Source organism: Salvelinus namaycush, chromosome 11 (genome assembly GCF_016432855.1).
Source record: "Salvelinus namaycush isolate Seneca chromosome 11, SaNama_1.0, whole genome shotgun sequence".
Lineage (NCBI taxonomy): Eukaryota > Metazoa > Chordata > Actinopteri > Salmoniformes > Salmonidae > Salvelinus > Salvelinus namaycush.
In genome coordinates, this window is record NC_052317.1 from 32,113,190 (window position 1) to 32,132,152 (window position 18,963).

The window sequence follows — 18,963 nt, forward strand, 5'->3', positions numbered from 1 at the left end:
CCTCTATCACTCCAGTATCCCTGCCACCTTACCCTATACATATCTACCTCTATCACTCCAGTATCCCTGCCACTTACCACCTATACATATCTACCTCTATCACTCCAGTATCCCTGTCACCTTACCCCTATACATATCTACAACCATCACTCATCTCTCCCTGTCACCTTACCCTATACATATCTACCACCATCACTCCAGTATCCTGTCACCTTACCCCTATACATATCTACCACCATCACTCCAGTATCCCTGTCACCTTACCCCTATACATATCTACCACCATCACTCATCTCTCCCTGTCACCTTACCCCTATACATATCTACCACCATCACTCCAGTATCCCTGTCACCTTACCCCTATACATATCTACCTCTATCACTCCAGTATCCCTGTCACCTTACCCTACACATACCTACCTCCATTACTCCAGTATCCCTGTCACCTTACCCCTATACATATCTACAACCATCACTCATCTCTCCCTGTCACCTTACCCCTATACATATCTACCACCATCACTCCAGTATCCCTGTCACCTTACCCCTATACATATCTACCTCTATCACTCCAGTATCCCTGTCACCTTACCCCTACACATACCTACCTCCATTACTCCAGTATCCCTGTCACCTTACCCCTATACATATCTACCACCATCACTCCAGGATCCCTGTCACCTTACCCCTATACATATCTACCTCTATCACTCCGGTATCCCTGTCACCTTACCCCTATACATATCTACAACCATCACTCCAGTATCCCTGTCACCTTACCCCTATACATATCTACAACCATCACTCCAGTATCCCTGTCACCTTACCCCTATACATATCTACCACCATCACTCCAGTATCCCTGTCACCTTACCCCTATACATATCTACCTCTATCACTCCAGTATCCCTGTCACCTTACCCCTACACATACCTACCTCTATCACTCCAGTATCCCTGTCACCTTACCCCTATACATATCTACCACCATCACTCCAGTATCCCTGTCACCTTACCCTATACATATCTACCTCTATCACTCCAGTATCCCTGTCACCTTACCCCTATACATATCTACCACCATCACTCCAGTATCCCTGTCACCTTACCCTATACATATCTACCTCTATCACTCCAGTATCCCTGCCACCTTACCCCTATACATATCTACCTCTATCACTCCAGTATCCCTGTCACCTTACCCCTATACATATCTACAACCATCACTCATCTCTCCCTGTCACCTTACCCCTATACATATCTACCACCATCACTCCAGTATGCCTGTCACCTTACCCCTATACATATCTACCACCATCACTCATCTCTCCCTGTCACCTTACCCCTATACATATCTACAACCATCACTCCAGTATCCCTGTCACCTTACCCCTATACATATCTACAACCATCACTCATCTCTCCCTGTCACCTTACCCCTATACATATCTACAACCATCACTCATCTCTCCCTGTCACCTTACCCCTATACATATCTACAACCATCACTCATCTATCCCTGTCACCTTACCCCTATACATATCTACAACCATCACTCATCTCTCCCTGTCACCTTACCCTATACATATCTACCTCTATCACTCCAGTATCCCTGCCACCTTACCCCTATACATATCTACCTCTATCACTCCAGTATCCCTGTCACCTTACCCTATACATATCTACCTCTATCACTCCAGTATCCCTGCCACCTTACCCCTATACATATCTACCACCATCACTCCAGTATCCCTGTCACCTTACCCCTATACATATCTACAACCATCACTCATCTATCCCTGTCACCTTACCCCTATACATATCTACAACCATCACTCCAGTATCCCTGTCACCTTACCCCTATACATATCTACCTCCATCACTCCAGTATCCCTGTCACCTTACCCCTATACATATCTACAACCATCACTCATCTCTCCCTGTCACCTTACCCCTATACATATCTACCTCTATCACTCCAGTATCCCTGTCACCTTACCCCTATACATATCTACCTCCATCACTCCAGTATCCCTGCCACCTTACCCCTATACATATCTACCTCTATCACTCCAGTATCCCTGTCACCTTACCCCTATACATATCTACCTCCATCACTCCAGTATCCCTGTCACCTTACCCCTATACATATCTACCTCTATCACTCCAGTATCCCTGCCACCTTACCCCTATACATATATACCTCTATCACTCCAGTATCCCTGCCACCTTACCCCTATACATATCTACCTCTATCACTCCAGTATCCCTGTCACCTTACCCCTATACATATCTACCTCTATCACTCCAGTATCCCTGTCACCTTACCCCTCTACATATCTACCACCATCACTCCAGTATCCCTGTCACCTTACCCCTATACATATCTACCTCTATCACTCCAGTATCCCTGTCACCTTACCCCTATACATATCTACAACCATCACTCATCTCTCCCTGTCACCTTACCCCTATACATATCTACCACCATCACTCCAGTATCCCTGTCACCTTACCCCTATACATATCTACCTCTATCACTCCAGGATCCCTGTCACCTTACCCCTATACATATCTACCACCATCACTCCAGTATCCCTGTCACCTTACCCCTATACATATCTACCTCTATCACTCCAGTATCCCTGTCACCTTACCCCTATACATATCTACCTCTATCACTCCAGTATCCCTGTCACCTTACCCCTATACATATCTACAACCATCACTCATCTATCCCTGTCACCTTACCCCTATACATATCTACAACCATCACTCCAGTATCCCTGTCACCTTCATCACTCCAGTATCCCTGTCACCTTACCCCTATACATATCTACAACCATCACTCATCTCTCCCTGTCACCTTACCCCTATACATATCTACCTCTATCACTCCAGTATCCCTGCCACCTTACCCCTATACATATCTACCTCTATCACTCCAGTATCCCTGTCACCTTACCCCTATACATATCTACCTCCATCACTCCAGTATCCCTGTCACCTTACCCCTATACATATCTACCTCGATCACTCCAGTATCCCTGTCACCTTACCCCTATACATATCTACAACCATCACTCATCTCTCCCTGTCACCTTACCCCTCTACATATCTACCTCTATCACTCCAGTATCCCTGTCACCTTACCCCTATACATATCTACCTCTATCCCTCCAGTATCCCTGCCACCTTACCCCTATACATATCTACCTCTATCACTCCAGTATCCCTGTCACCTTACCCCTATACATATCTACAACCATCACTCCAGTATCCCTGTCACCTTACCCCTATACATATCTACAACCATCACTCCAGTATCCCTGTCACCTTACCCCTACACATATCTACAACCATCACTCCAGTATCCCTGTCACCTTACCCCTATACATATCTACCACCATCACTCCAGTATCCCTGTCACCTTACCCCTATACATATCTACCTCTATCACTCCAGTATCCCTGTCACCTTACCCTATACATATCTACCTCTATCACTCCAGTATCCCTGCCACCTTACCCCTATACATATCTACCTCTATCACTCCAGTATCCCTGTCACCTTACCCCTATACATATCTACGTCCATCACTCCAGTATCCCTGTCACCTTACCCCTATACATATCTACCACCATCACTCCAGTATCCCTGTCACCTTACCCTATACATATCTACCACCATCACTCCAGTATCCCTGTCACCTTACCCTATACATATCTACCACCATCACTCCAGTATCCCTGTCACCTTACCCCTATACATATCTACCTCTATCACTCCAGTATCCCTGTCACCTTACCCCTATACATATCTACCTCTATCACTCCAGTATCCCTGTCACCTTACCCCTATACATATCTACCTCTATCACTCCAGTATCCCTGCCACCTTACCCCTATACATATCTACCTCTATCACTCCAGTATCCCTGTCACCTTACCCCTATACATATCTACCTCTATCACTCCAGTATCCCTGTCACCTTACCCCTATACATATCTACCTCTATCACTCCAGTATCCCTGTCACCTTACCCCTACACATACCTACCTCCATTACTCCAGTATCCCTGTCACCTTACCCCTATACATATCTACCTCTATCACTCCAGTATCCCTGTCACCTTACCCCTCTACATATCTACCTCCATCACTCCAGTATCACTGTCACCTTACCCCTATACATATCTACCTGTATCCCTGTCACATTACCCCTCTACATATCTACCTCCATCACTCCAGTATCCCTGTCACCTTACCCCTATACATATCTACCTCTATCACTCCAGTATCCCTGTCACCTTACCCCTATACATATCTACCACCATCACTCCAGTATCCCTGCCACCTTACCCCTATACATATCTACCTCTATCACTCCAGTATCCCTGTCACCTTACCCCTATACATATCTACCTCTATCACTCCAGTATCCCTGCACATTGTGTATATATGATATTGAAACTGACCCTGTATATGAATTACTTCTCGTGTTCTTATTTTTTTGTGCTTGTGTTTGTTCTACCTCATGTTGTTTTAGTACTACATTGATATTGATTATTGTATTGTTGGGTTTAGAACCTGTAAGGAAGGAATTTCACTGTACTTGTGCCTGTGAGATTAGCTTGAAACCTTTTTTACTGTGTCTGATTTCCCCCATCTCCCTACTGTGCGTGTTTTGTAGGTGTATGCGTCGGCCTCAGGAGAGGACTATAACAGAGACGGTGCAGGGTATCCTGCCTCCAAGCCTGGGAACGTGGGCTACCCCGGCTCCTTCTATATGCAAGGTTAGTGTAGTGTATACCAGATCTTGTCTGTGGGCCTAAACTACACAATATACTTAGCACTATGGGTTTACCCACTTTGATACCTCGGCAACATAGAGAAAGTTGTCTGAAATGTATTTATTTATTGAAAAAATGTATTTAGCTGACCAATGATGTCATATACACTCAGTGGACAGTTAATTAGGTACACTCATCTAGTACCAGGTCAGACTCTCCTTTGCATCCAGAACAGCCTGAATTCTACGGGGAATGGAAACGTTGCTCAATTGGTATCAAGGGACCTAACGTGTGCCAGGCAAACATTCCCCACACCATTACACCAGCAGCCTGTACCGTTGACACCAGGCAGGATGGGGCCATGGACTCATACTGCTTATGCCAAATCCTGACTGCCTGACTGAACAGGAACCAGGGTTTGTCGGACCAGGCAACGTTTTTCCATTCCTCAATTGTCCAGTATTGATCGCTTTCCCACTGGAGCCACTTCTTGTTATAGTTAGCTGATGGGAGTGTTTCTGAGATACTGGAACCAGCAGGCCTGGCACAGACTCTCATACCATGCTCAATCACTTGTTTTGCCCATTCTTTTCTTTTATTATAAGAATTGTTGTTGTTGGACTTTTTACCCCTTTTTTCCCCCAAATTTGTGATATCCAATTGTTAGTTGGTCTTGTCCTCTGAAACACGACCCTGCCAAGCCGCACTGCTTCTTGACACACTGCCCGCTTAACCCGGAAGCCAGCCGCACTAATGTGTCGGAGGAAACACCGTACACCTGGCGACCGTGTCAGGATGCATTGCGCCCGACCCGCCACAGAGTCGCTAGATCGCTTTGGGACAAGGACATCCCGGCCGGGCAAACCCTTCCCGAACCCGGACAACGCTGGGCCAATTTTGCGTCGCCTCATGGGTCCCCTGGTCGCGAACAACTGCGACAGAGCCCGGGATCGAACCTGGATCTGTAGTGACACCTCAAGCACTGCGATGCAGTGCCTTAGACCGTTGCGCCTCTCTGGAGGCCCTGTTTAGCCCTTTCTAGCATTCAATCAAACAGTAACTGAATGCCTCTGCCGTGTGCCTGCTTTATATAGGAATTCGCGGTCACCTGAGTCAATGTCTGTAGAAGCGATCCATTTTCGTGAACAGGCTAGTGTACCTAATAAACTGGCCACAGTGTATGTGCCCCATTACTGCCTGTATTGTCTCATCCTCTCTGTTGAAACACCTTATGACAGTGTGCTAGTGAGTCGTCTGTCTGTCTGTACAGTAAGATGAAGTCATCAGGCGAATGTGACCCCTTGTCTTATTTCTGGTGGCTGCTGTCCCTCTGGTACTCACGCTCTTTCTATTCCCCTCCTTCCCCTGTACCCTCACTACCTCACCCCTCCACACAAACACCCTTCTCACCACCCTCTCCCCTCCACACAAACACCCCTCTCACCACCCTCTCCCCTCCACACAAACACCCCTCTCCCCTCCACACAAACACCCCTCTCACCACCCTTTCCCCTCCACACAAACACCCCTCCTCTATACCCCCACCCCCCTCTCACCACTCCCTTTACACACAAACATCCCTCCTCCTGGTTCCCCCCTGACAGAAGGTCTGCACCCCTCCCCTGACCCGTGGAGTTCTGCCGGGCCGATGGGGCAGCCGGGCTACTCTGCTGTGCTGGGTAACTCCCCTCACCTGGGCCAGCCCGCCCCCTTCACCGCCATCAACCCCCAGGACAGACTGGTGCGACTACTAACACACACTAGCTGGTTCTCCTATATAGTAGTATAGAATACGTTACCATTTCTCTCTCACTGAATGCCCAGAGAATGACTTTGAGCCTGTTTTTGTGCAGAAGCGCCAGCCGTTGCCACTCTCGCCCCAGAACTACCCCCTGCACGGCAGCGAGGTGAACGGGAGCTTTCACCCTGGGTCCACTGGCTACGGAGTCCCCAACCACACACCCCCCATCAACGGAACAGACAGCATCATGGGTACGACTGTCTACCACTGACACTTTGTAGACTGTCTATTTTTATCTGCTTGTCTCTGTTTTTCTCTCACTTTCTGGCTCTTCCTTTGTTTCTTCCTTTACCTCCATCTTTTCTCTAAATTGAAAATGTCAGTTCTAATGGTTTGCTATCCACCCTGTTGTTCCCTCCCAGCCAACCGGGGAACAGCTCCACCTAGCTCAGGAGATGAGATCGGCAAAGCCCTGGCATCAGTGAGTAGAGTGGCACAGACTGCATCAAGCATAGTCTTCAGTGATTATGCAAAGTTGATTTATCTACCAAGACTAAGATGAAACCCAATCTGCAAATAATAGAGAAGGCCCAGTGTCTGTTCTACTGTTTTCTGTATCACAGATCTGACTATTGAATGACCGTTTCATTATGTTTTTTTCTGTGTAGATTTATCCTTCGGACCACAACAGCAACACCTTCCCTTCATCTCCATCTACTCCAGTGGGCTCTCCCCAGGCCATAGCAGGTGACTGGGCAGGGAAAATACACCTGTAACTAGCTCTCCCCAGGCCATAGCAGGTGACTGGGCAGGGAAAATACACCTGTAACTAGCTCTCCCCAGGCCATAGCAGGTGACTGGGCAGGGAAAATACACCTGTAACTAGCTCTCCCCAGGCCATAGCAGGTGACTGGGCAGGGAAAATACGCCTGTAACTAGCTCTCCCCAGGCCATAGCAGGTGACTGGGCAGGGAAAATACACCTGTAACTAGCTCTCCCCAGGCCATAGCAGGTGACTGGGCAGGGAAAATACACCTGTAACTAGCTCTCCCCAGGCCATAGCAGGTGACTGGGCAGGGAAAATACGCCTGTAACTAGCTCTCCCCAGGCCATAGCAGGTGACTGGGCAGGGAAAATACACCTGTAACTAGCTCTCCCCAGGCCATAGCAGGTGACTGGGCAGGGAAAATACACCTGTAACTAGCTCTCCCCAGGCCATAGCAGGTGACTGGGCAGGGAAAATACGCCTGTAACTAGCTCTCCCCAGGCCATAGCAGGTGACTGGGCAGGGAAAATACACCTGTAACTAGCTCTCCCCAGGCCATAGCAGGTGACTGGGCAGGGAAAATACACCTGTATCTAGCCCTTCCCCTGGACATGACAGGGAAAGTACACCTGTAGCTTGGAGGATCACAATTGGGTTAACCCTTAGTGAAACCTAGCAAAGCATTTCCTATATGGTGGGTTGGAGCCTACTGCTGATTCCTAGCTAGTTTATATTCGGTTGTGACTGAACACTGGGCTAAGGTGATATTTTGCTAAAGAGATTTAAGTGTTTGGGTAGGTGTAAGAGCAAAAACGTCAGTGAACTGACCTAGCGGATCCCACCTGACCTAGCGGATCCCGCCTATTTTAGTCCTTAGGGTGCCATATCCTGTGGTGTAAGGTTACAGCCACATGGAAAATGACAACAAAAAAAAGCTTTTTTCTCACAGGCAGATGAAGTGCAAATGTCACTGTTGGTTCACTGTGGAATCGAGTGACCAGATTAGGTTCTTCTTTGACACCAGTGCTTTGAGTGTGGTGTCTGAAATGGCCAACCATAAAACCTCTAATGAAATTTGACATAATTAGATTACATCTTGTCTAGAGTTACTAGATAACAAGTTATGGTTGACTGCTTTTCAACCGAATGGTCGTTTGCCTGGTAGATGGACAGCCCCACTCTTGCGGTTTGTGCCAACTATTTTCAAAGACAAAGTTTTTGTCCAGATGCTTAATGTCTCTCTGTCTCTGTAGGTTCTGCCTCTCAGTGGTCCCGGGGCTCGGGACAGGCCACACCCTCTCCAAACTTTGAGGGAGGACTGCAGGCTCTGGTGAGTTACGTGTCATGTCCTACTCCTGAACGTGTGTAGTCACACATATGAGTAGCAGTCATAAAAGATCACGAATAACACCTTGGTCTGAAGCAAGCTGGATGAGTTGAAGTTGATGAATAAACAGGGTTCGTTATACTTACCCCGGTATACTCACCTTCTCTTCTACAGCAAAACAAAATGGAGGACCGTCTGGAGGAGGCAATCCACGTTCTGCAGCGCCACGCCGGGGGACAGGGGGGCCCAGGGGGGCTGACTGACATGCACAGCCTCCTCAGCGCTGGGATAGGAGGTCTTGCCCAGGCCTTCAACAACGCTGGCCTGGGACTGGCCAGACTGCCCAACCTGGTAAGAAACGGAGGGATGAATAGATCTATAGTGGGCATATCTAGCCATATGGAAGTTTTAGGATTCTGTCTATTTATTGTCATGCTGTTCTATACAGCCTCATGTAAATACTCATGTAACAGCTATGTTATGAAGAGACTGTAGGACTGTAACTATCGAATCCCATGTTTCTCCTTTGCTCTGTAGATGTCCAACCACCATGAGGACTCTGCTGGTCCGCCCTCTAGTGGTCCTGGTCTGCATGGTCACCATGGCCCTCCCTCAGCCCAGCCTGGCAGCCAGCCTGAGGGCTTCACCAGTTAGTTCCTCCTTGTCACTCTTTATTTTCCTCTCTCTTGCCATTCAGGAAAGGAGACAAAATGATTGACTCTCCCTCTTTCTCAAAATATCTACTGTGCTTGGCATTGACTTGTCCCCCCCATTTTCCCTCAGGCCTCTCCCGCTCCACACACTCGTCCAGTGGCGCCGACATCAAAAGGGAGGACAAGGAGGATGACGAGAACTCCTCCGTGGCTGACAAGTCAGAGGACGAGAAGAAAGACTCGAAGTCCCGCCCCCGAACAAGGTGACTAAGCCCTCTGTCTGTAGCAATGACATTAATATGACTGAAATCAGTCAGTCACTCTCTTGAGATGCAAGTATAGGACTTCTATGTTCAGGTAAGTCGTCGTCGTCAATGCATGATTTACCTGGAAGTTTACATTAAGTGCTTGTTTAAGTTAGGATTCAGATCGATGTTTTCTGGCAGGTATTACCGTGTAGAAATTGTCTGATCAGTTGGCACATTGATCAAATGAAGTCATTTTGACACCATACTGCATTCCAGTCTCTTTTTAGTGTTGTTTGTGCAGTGCTATTTACAAAGTAAATAAAACTCCCGTCAACCTAAGCACTAGGTGATTGTTGTGATATCGGAAGTGGGACATTTTGATCTGTTTAACCATCTTGTTAGCTTAGGCTAGCGAATGTGGCTCAATGATTTGTCCTGGGGACTGTGCTGCTGTTATTATAAAGGGGGTAAACTCACTGAACGTTATCAGGATTTATTTGATCATTTTCAAGACATCTGTTGAAAATGATTATGTCCATTCAGGGAGTGCAGGTTTACCCTCTCTATTTCAACCTAACACAGCCCCAGCACCCAAAAAGAGGTGATTCTCCTTAGCACTGTTATCATGTGTGCCCTCGTGTCTACCGTTGTTTTCAGAGAGACGTTCTCCTTCCAGACCTTCTCTTCCTCCCTATCAGACACGGGAGCAGAGTAAGTCTGTATCCAGTCATGTGCGCCTCACCTCAGGGGGTGTGGCCAGAAATATAGACACCAAATAAAATGTGAGAATAATTATAAACTGACATCTACTTATTTATACCTGGTCGGCAGAATTTCAGCATAAACAATTTACTCAGGCATAGCAAACGTTTTTCTCGCGCCTTGAGCCGTGCCGTTGTTGGTGCCTTGAGTGAAGGTTTGTATCATCTTGCAATTATAACACACAAGCTCTGAAGGGGATACCCCAGGTTTAATAACTGATGGCGTAAGTATAATATGAATTTGAATTGTCAATTTGATGACTTGAACATAGATGAAATTGGATTTTATCATTTCACAGCTATTGCAGCACATGAACCTGGCTTTTACCATAACATTTTCTACATTGATAAAGAAAAGATGTTTGTATGTTGTATATGAGTTTGCTAGAGTATGTTAGAGGATTATATAAAGTCCTGTTTTCTTGTTAAAAGAATGAAGAGCTTATTCTTTGTCATAATGGTCCAGAAGCTGTAGTACAGCACTCCCAGAATGAAAGCATTTAATCATTCTCTAGCAAGTGATTAGAACAGAACGTAATAGTCTTGTCCACTTTAGTAAATATGTCTTCTATCCCTTCCAACCAAACCTCCCCCCTTGGCCTACATTGACTCTTCATCAGTCACGATGATGAGGACGAGGATGACGAGGATCTGCCGCCGGAGTTGAAGAAAGAGCGGGAGAAAGAGCGGCGGGTGGCAAATAATGCCCGTGAGCGTCTGCGCGTGCGGGACATCAACGAAGCCTTTAAGGAGCTGGGGCGCATGTGTCAGCTTCACCTGACTAATGAGAAACCCCAGACCAAACTGCTCATTCTGCACCAGGCCGTTAATGTTATACTCAACCTGGAGCAGCAAGTCCGAGGTCAGTGTGCTGTCACTGGGGTCCAGTTTTAGACGGGACAAAGAACCAGGGTAGGGCCGCGTCCCAATTCTCTGATGCCTTCTAGTATCCTTCAGGGTAAAGGCCCTGGGATGTCTCCATACTCTTGAGTGGTTTGCTTTCCTTGTCTCTTTTCCTTCATTGATGTGAAGTCATTGGAAAGGTGTCAGTCATATTGCTTTCACCTGTCCTGTGTTTTTAGATCATTGCAGATAGAGAGCAGACTAGGCGATGAGGCCACTTTCAAGTATTGAGATGCTCCCATAAGACAAGTTTCCAACCATCTAGTTGTTTGTTATGATAGGAGAAAACGGGACGAGGAAAGGAAGCTATTTAGACTGTTTGGGATGTGGCCCCTTCTCCGTTCCTTTGAGGCTTTGCTGCTGTTCGCACACATACAACCTACCACTGGATTCATGTCTGGTTTGGTGTCGTATGTGTTGCCTGATCTAAACAGCATGGGTCTGTCTGTCTGGGCTGCTTCATGTGACTGCCTCCCCCTCCACTATATTAGGGGCGTTCCACCAATTCGGTGCCTTTTGAGAAGTGGGGCGGCAGGGTAGCCTCGTGGTTAGAGCATTGGGCTAGTAACCGAAAGGTTGCAAGTTCAAATCCCCCAGCTGACAAGGTACAAATCAGTTAACCCACTGTTCCTAGGCCATCATTGAAAATAAGAATTTGTTCTTAACTGACTTGCCTAGTTAAATAAAAGTAAAAATAAATAAATATATAAAATAAAAAAAGTGTTACAAAAACTTTTGGAATTCTCATAATTTTGACATTCTGTCATAAAGGGCACATGTTCAACTTAATAAAAAAACATGTTTTCCCATCTCAAGAGGTACAAAGAAAAATATATACTACCGGTACATAATTACTAGCCGAAGTAACCAGGTGGACAAATTCATGTTAAATCAGCCATAAATCCCCTTGTGATGGTGGGAAGCTTGGAAACTTGTGTGCAACAGGGAGAGGCAATTGAATGCAAGCTTCACAAAGTTTCATTGTTAAAACATTTCTATGTAACAGGGTTGAAGTGTTACGCTTGACCAGCTCAGTTTTACACCACAAAACACCAGCAAATGGACAAAAAGAGTAGAATCAGATCACCTACATTTACACTATCATTTGACTAGTAGATGTTTCTTTTGGAAAAAATATTGAAGGAATAGTTTCACCATATTAAAACGAGAGTTCAAGTCGCGTAACAGGGTTGACCTTAAAATGAGGGACAGACTTAAATGAATCACTAATTGCATGAAATAATTAATCTTCAGAAATGACTTTGTCAAAGTAACAAAAAGGCTAGCACTTCACAATGATGGTGAGAACTTGGAGAAATGTTGCTTAAGAGGGTTAAAATTTTCCTAGAAGTCAGAGGCTGCACGGAGAAACATGTCAAAATGCTGAATTTTGCACTTTAGCAAGTCTATTCATATAAAAAATCTGATTGAATTCTCCATGTGATCTATATTAAAGGGCACTTCATTTAAAATAACAGGCTTTTAAAATTCTATATTTGTGCAAAATTTCTACTTAAAATATCAAAGGGATGCAAAAGACACTCATTTGGTGGAACGACCCATTAACATTATATTTCTGATTTCCCTTATACGCTTCTATCGCTGTCTCCCATCACTGTGCTTCTTATGAGGCCATAGCAACACGGTTTAACAACCCATTATGTTTGTTAGCTTTTTACACTGTTACAATTATTTCAGGCCCGATAATGACTTCTATATTCATTTGATCAGCTTTGGGTAATGGCCCAAAGTGAAGTGCAAAGATTTTTTTGTCAGAGAGGATTCCCACATTTTCAACATTTTTTAATACACTCTGACCTCGGACTTGCTGCTCCAGGTTGAGTATAATGTTAACGGCCTGGTGCAACGTGTCACCATTCCCAAGTTACAGCATTGAGCCCCCTGTATTCTGCCTGCTGATTGGCTATACAGATGCAGATACGGGTTGTGATTGGATGAGAGGGGCTCACTGTTCTGCTCCTATCCCATTCCTCAATGTATTAACTCACTTCACTTTCGTATTGCAGTGTCTCTGTGTTGCATGCCCTTATTCGTCAAATGTTAACATTTTTAATTTACTGATTTCATTGAAGTCCTCGAAATACCATCTCCATCTCTCTCTTTCTGTCATTTCCTTTTGCAGATGGCAGCAGTGATTTCAGCTTCCTCTCATTCAGATAATACATCTCTGACCGCTGATGTATTTAACATGAGGCACCAGCATCTAGCTCTCTCTCTGTTTCTTTATCTCTGTGTTCCTGTTTCCCATTCTCTAGACCTGGTAGAGGGTGTGTTGCTGTCTTTCCTCCTCTCCCTCTCTTTCTTGGTCTTCTTTCCTCCTCACTGACAGCCCCCAAACCCTCATATTATCACCTGTGAATACACTCCTGGGTCCTGATCAGCAGGAGATGTAGACTGTTGGTCTGGGTTCTGTCAGATTCCATTTGGAACATTTGGTATGATGGTTATCAACCCGTAACTCAACATTTTAAATACTCAATTTGACAAAATAACCTTAAGTCGCTGTTTAGCCAATTGAAAGTCTCCCAAGAAGTGATGGAAAAACATGCTTTGGGTATAAAAAAAAAACATTCCCGGTTACAAATATAATTTGTGAGGTCTTAAAAGATGCGTTAATGGACAATAGCAGTAACAGTAGTGCTCTCGTCTCAGGATTCCTCCGTGTAAAAACAAAAGGATTCTGTTACCGCGTCCTTCGCAGTCCGTCCATCCGCTCTCTCTCTCTCGCTCTCCTGCTCCACCGCACCACTCTCCACCGGGATCATCCATCCGTGATCCTCCTCCTCGTCCCTGGAACACATTCTGTCCATCTGGACTACCACCACTTCCTGCTGCTGGCCTACTGCCCAAATATGGCACTTTGAATGATGTCAGTCAGGCAGTCTGATCTAGGATGTGAATAGAGTAATGTGCAGGGAATGCTGTAGGGAAGTGCTGGTCTAGGATCAGGTCTAACTATGCCAGACAAAAGATGGGAACAGGCCCTGGAACAGCAATTGGCTATCCACATAAACTATCCATAAAAACTGTCAGCATTTAGGGGTAACTTAAATCCGTAAGGGCAACTTGGTGGGTAAAAGCAGCAGGTGTTGGGGTGTACCATAATGCCCCCTCCCTCCTCAGCAGCAGCTGCAGCGTGGCCTCGCCCAGCGACGACAACCTGACGGCAGAGGAGAAGGAGAAGCGTGAGCGGGAGCGCCGCTCGGCCAACAACGTCCGGGAGAGGGTGCGCGTGCGCGACATTAACGAGGCGTTCAGGGAGCTGGGCCGGATGGTGCAGGTGCACCTGCGCGGCGACAAGGCCCAGACCAAACTCATCATCCTGCAGCAGGCCTCGCAGGTCATTATGGGCCTGGAGAAGCAGGTCCGAGGTAGGCCTCCTTTTAGGAAATTATCCAGTACCCTCCACCCAGCCAACTATCACTCAACTAGCATGGCAGTGAAAGGGTTCATATTGGAGCTTGAGATCTGAGGTAGCTCCCCTTTTAGGAATAGATCTAGTACCACCCAGCCAACTAGCTCTTAATACTGGGCCTGGAGAAGCAGGTCTGAGGTAGGCCTCCCTTTAGGAAATTATCCAGTACCAGCCCCACCCAGCCAACTAGCTCTTAATACTGAGCCTGGAGAAGCAGGTGCGAGGTATGGCTTCCCTGTAGCTCTGGAAGGATTCCTTACAAAACCCCAACCCGAAAAGAGATGGGGAAGAGGAGGGGCTTCACCTCTGCCAAACACTTAGGGACCTCACTGCTGCCGTCTGGCCGTTCCTCTGTTCTGTCCAGCTGTCTCCTCTCTTTGTTTGGTCTTTTGTTCTCCATGATTTTCCAATTATATATTTTTCTATTTTGTTTCATATCTAGAATATTGTGGCATTTACACCTTAATCATACCTTCCGTGCCTGTCACATCTCCCTGCCTTTTTGTTTTTAACATCTCTCGTTCGTAGATAAGCCTAACCTCCCAAGCCCTTCTCGGTTTACTAGAATATGTGAAACCTGATGTTTTTTGCCCCTTGCGTCCATCTTTGACTATTGTCTTGTGCTCACCATCAGTTTACCTGAACCTGTAGATCCACTTCTCCCCTGTGATTCTGTGTCTCCTCTTCCTAAAGAGCGTAACCTGAACCCCAAGGCAGCGTGTCTGAAGCGGAGGGAAGAAGAGAAGGTTTCGGGGGTGGACCCCCAGATGCAGATGGGAGGGGGGCACCCCGGGTTAGGCGGCGATGGACACAACTCTGTGAACCATATGTAACACCCAGGTAAGCTGTCATACTGTAACTGTCAATACCCTATGTATTGTTGTGGCATGTGTGAGCATAAAATGTATTTTTTTTCTGGATCAAAAGAGGGGATAGGTGGTGGGCGTGGCAGGCGACATAGAAATAAGCATGGTCGACCCGTCTGAACTTGACATGTTTAGAGGCCACACCTCTAAACATCTTGGTGGTGTAAAGACATTTGCATTCTAAGCCTATTTCCTACAAATCTACAAATTATGCCATAGCTAATGCTGTGTTCTTTTGCTCAAACATAATAACAAAATCATTACTACTACATTCATTTGAATTCTCCTGACTGTCTAGCTTTTATTTTGGTGATTGTTAGTTCTCAAAGATGATTATAAAAACAATATATAAAGTTATTGTCTACTCTCTATCTTTACAAGTGTACACTGAACGTTTTTTTCCATCCCAAGAATGTATTTTAATATGCATTAAAAAAAATCACATTGTTTTGGACTTCAGTGGATTTCAATGGCAGAAAGACGTGTAATATAACGATCCCCGTTTGTCTTCCAGATCCTGTTGATTGTACAGCTCTTAGAAGACGTGGCCTTATTGTCTTATTATGCATCTCAGTGGGCGTCAATCCACAAAGGTGCGCTCTCGATATAGCACATATAGTGGAGAAGCGCATACACACACACACACACACACACAACTGACAAAGCCAGTGGCCACATTCCTGACCATGAACACCCCTATACACCAGAGTTTTGAAGAATATTTACAGTTAACACACCCTGAACTCCAAGGAGAGACTGGGCCACAGAAAGAGGAAATTTAAACTCAATGATTTTCTGCCTAATGGTCATGTTTTTGTAAGACATTTTGAGAAGTTGCTTTACATGTTGGGAGCAAAATTTGTTTGGATCAAATAGTATTTTTGGATCAATTGCTCATGTGAGCAACAGGATTTTGTGTCCTTTGGGTAGTCATCTGCCATTCCCACCTGAAAAGAAGGTCATAGTTTCATTACAAGCAAAGGTGACACCAGAATCTAACCTGTGAGTAACTATGTGCCTGATATGCATGCATAACGCCAAGGCTTGGGAGAGTTAGAATTGTCGTCATCCCCACCATTTTTTTCCTCAAATGGCTGAAACACAGTACAGTTTGAGGTATCCAGCCACCCCACCAGAATGTAAAAGACTGGACAGTCATAGTGATGAAGGGACACTTATTGAATCGGCAGGCACAGTGCTGTTATATAGCACAATGATTAAAAAAAGTTTCTGCCCTCTCGTAAGGGCTGACAGGCCTGTCTGAAGGATTTGTATGGTGGGTATTTATTTGATCCAGGAATCCTACAAACCTTCCGTTTTTGTCCTCTTCATCTGTTTGTTGCTACTGCCATGGGTGGAGTGGAAGCACTCCCAGTGAGGAAGGTGTCCCCACCCACCAACACATACAGAGACCCAGGACAGGTCATGACTCGCTACTAGCTGAGAACCACTTCCGGTTCACCTACTTTTCAACAGGATCACACAGTCATCTCAAGACTTCCTCACTCTGACTTGGGGAGATTGGACTGAAACATGCAGGAAGTGTGTGTGTGCTCTGAACCAGAGCAAGCCTCTCCCCCTCCACTGCCACTCCCTTACCCTTCTTTACCCCTCCTGTTCTGCCTCCATTTCAGCCAGGCCATGTGGATGCATGGTCAGTACCCTCTGCCCCAAACTGAGTCAACCACCTGCCTTCATTTCTTTCTCTTCACGTTTGTGGAGCAAGTGTCATCAGTTGGCAAGGCAAACCTACATGGCCATGTCATGCGTACTTAAAGATTTGATGTACGACGTAAGGAAATGTCTGTTTTTTAAGTAGACTACAGTTATTTTGACGAGTATGGAAGGAATAATGGTTGGACTTCAAGAGGGTTGGTTTTTGTGGAGTGGGTCCTGAAATATCATAGCGACCTTCCCTTGAATGCGTTCAACTGCCATCTATGGACAACAATTTTTGTTCCTTAAATTACAGGAAGCATTGGGCGTTTTGAACAATTTATAAAGTCTGTAAGGATCCTCCTTTTTGTAGAAGTGATGTGTTATTTTTTTTATTTTGTAATATAGCTGTATGAGTTTTCTTTTGGATTGCATTTATTTTTGTTTACCTTGTTTAAATGTAAGAACTCTCAGTTTGTTCCTGGCATCTAAAATATCTCTTTTTCCATCCCAAACGTAGTAATCTCTTTTTTATGATGACAAAAGCAAGAAGTGCCAGTTGCTAAGGGGTGAAAGTAGTAAACGCCAACACTCCTAATAAGGCTACAATATCCACCAACTATTTTGGAAGTACAGGTCATTTGGAGATGGTCTGTATAAATCATTTAAACCAGTTACTACTTCATACTATCAAAGGATATGTCAAAGTATTGGCAAGCTTTGTCACTCAAACATTTAAGTGCAAACTCTGATATTGTTGAAAAAGGAACAACGTATTATGTTTTTCATACCAGTTTCATTTTATGGCAATCCTTTTCAGCTTGCTAGGTTTTTGACTTTGGTATCATTCTTAGTAGTTACTCACCAGGCCTGAAAATGTCACTGTTGAAACTTCACTGTGATTGTCACTGCATGCGTGGCTTTCCAAGAGAACCTTTTACAGATATAGACGATTGACATGGGAGGGAAGTGTTTCAGTACATATAAAAAATATAAAGTAATGTTTTTGACCCTTTTCCTCTGTTTCTCAGTTAGTGATGGGCATCCCTGAACAACTGAGTCCACTTTGATTTACTGAGCCCTATTACCAGTTTCTAGAATTGAATGGATATGAGTGTTTCCAGACCTGTTATCTTCCGTATAAAACATTGATTTAGACAACACTCAGAGTACCATATCCTTCCTTAATTTTTTTTTTTTTTTTTTTTAACATTCTCAACTTTGTTTTCTACTAACTAGGGCAGAGACATTTTTGTTTTGATATGAAAAATGTGAAATTGACATGTTCAGTATGTACCTATACAAGACCTGGCCAGTTGATGTTATAGAGATCAACTAAACAGTATTTTTTTTCCTGCAGAGTGATACTGAATTGCAACAGTATTTTCTCAGTTTGGCCTGTTTGTCTTTCATAATAACCATCCTCCAGATGAAAACCCTAAGCTGCCATTGGTTCTTCTGTCTCACAGAAGACGCATTGTTTTGGGATTTATATATATTTAAAAAATTATCTGAAAACTGAACATTGCTGATGTTATTTGTGTTAATTTTTGTTAATATTAAACTGCAAATGTTGAGTACAGTATCCTTAACTTCCCTTGTCAAAACGCACAACTAGTATTTTGCCAGCGGTCTCATGGTCTGCCAATCTCTGCCCCTTCAACAGACGGTCACACTGCTACAAAACCAACTGTCGCTCTTACATTGGGGACAGAATCCATTTGTCCTCAAAGTGCCTCCAGTTTCCTATTTTTATATATATATATATATATATATATATATATATATATATATATATATATATATATATATATA

The 18,963-nt window shown here is 44.9% G+C and overlaps 1 protein-coding gene across 5 annotated transcripts in view; it reads left to right on the forward strand.

Moving 5' to 3' along the window:
• The window catches only part of LOC120056022 (transcription factor E2-alpha-like), a 47,917-nt gene extending 30,298 nt beyond the window's left edge, over positions 1-17,619 (forward strand). Inside the window, exons 9-21 of one of the 5 annotated variants that reach the window (XM_039004151.1) lie at positions 4,692-4,794; positions 6,396-6,532; positions 6,645-6,783; positions 6,955-7,013; positions 7,201-7,279; positions 8,552-8,628; positions 8,800-8,976; positions 9,163-9,274; positions 9,409-9,541; positions 10,184-10,237; positions 10,908-11,149; positions 15,320-15,466; positions 16,007-17,619. In XM_039004151.1, the coding sequence (XP_038860079.1) occupies positions 4,692-4,794; positions 6,396-6,532; positions 6,645-6,783; positions 6,955-7,013; positions 7,201-7,279; positions 8,552-8,628; positions 8,800-8,976; positions 9,163-9,274; positions 9,409-9,541; positions 10,184-10,237; positions 10,908-11,149; positions 15,320-15,459 (1,452 nt within the window). In that variant the 3' untranslated portion in view covers positions 15,460-15,466; positions 16,007-17,619. Of the gene's footprint in view, positions 1-4,691; positions 4,795-6,395; positions 6,533-6,644; positions 6,784-6,954; positions 7,014-7,200; positions 7,280-8,551; positions 8,629-8,799; positions 8,977-9,162; positions 9,275-9,408; positions 9,542-10,183; positions 10,238-10,907; positions 11,150-14,334; positions 14,583-15,319; positions 15,467-16,006 lie in introns of those variants that run through there. The other 4 variants (XM_039004155.1, XM_039004154.1, XM_039004152.1 and 1 more) reach the window with 4 other exon arrangements.
• Positions 17,620-18,963: the final 1,344 nt, after the last annotated feature.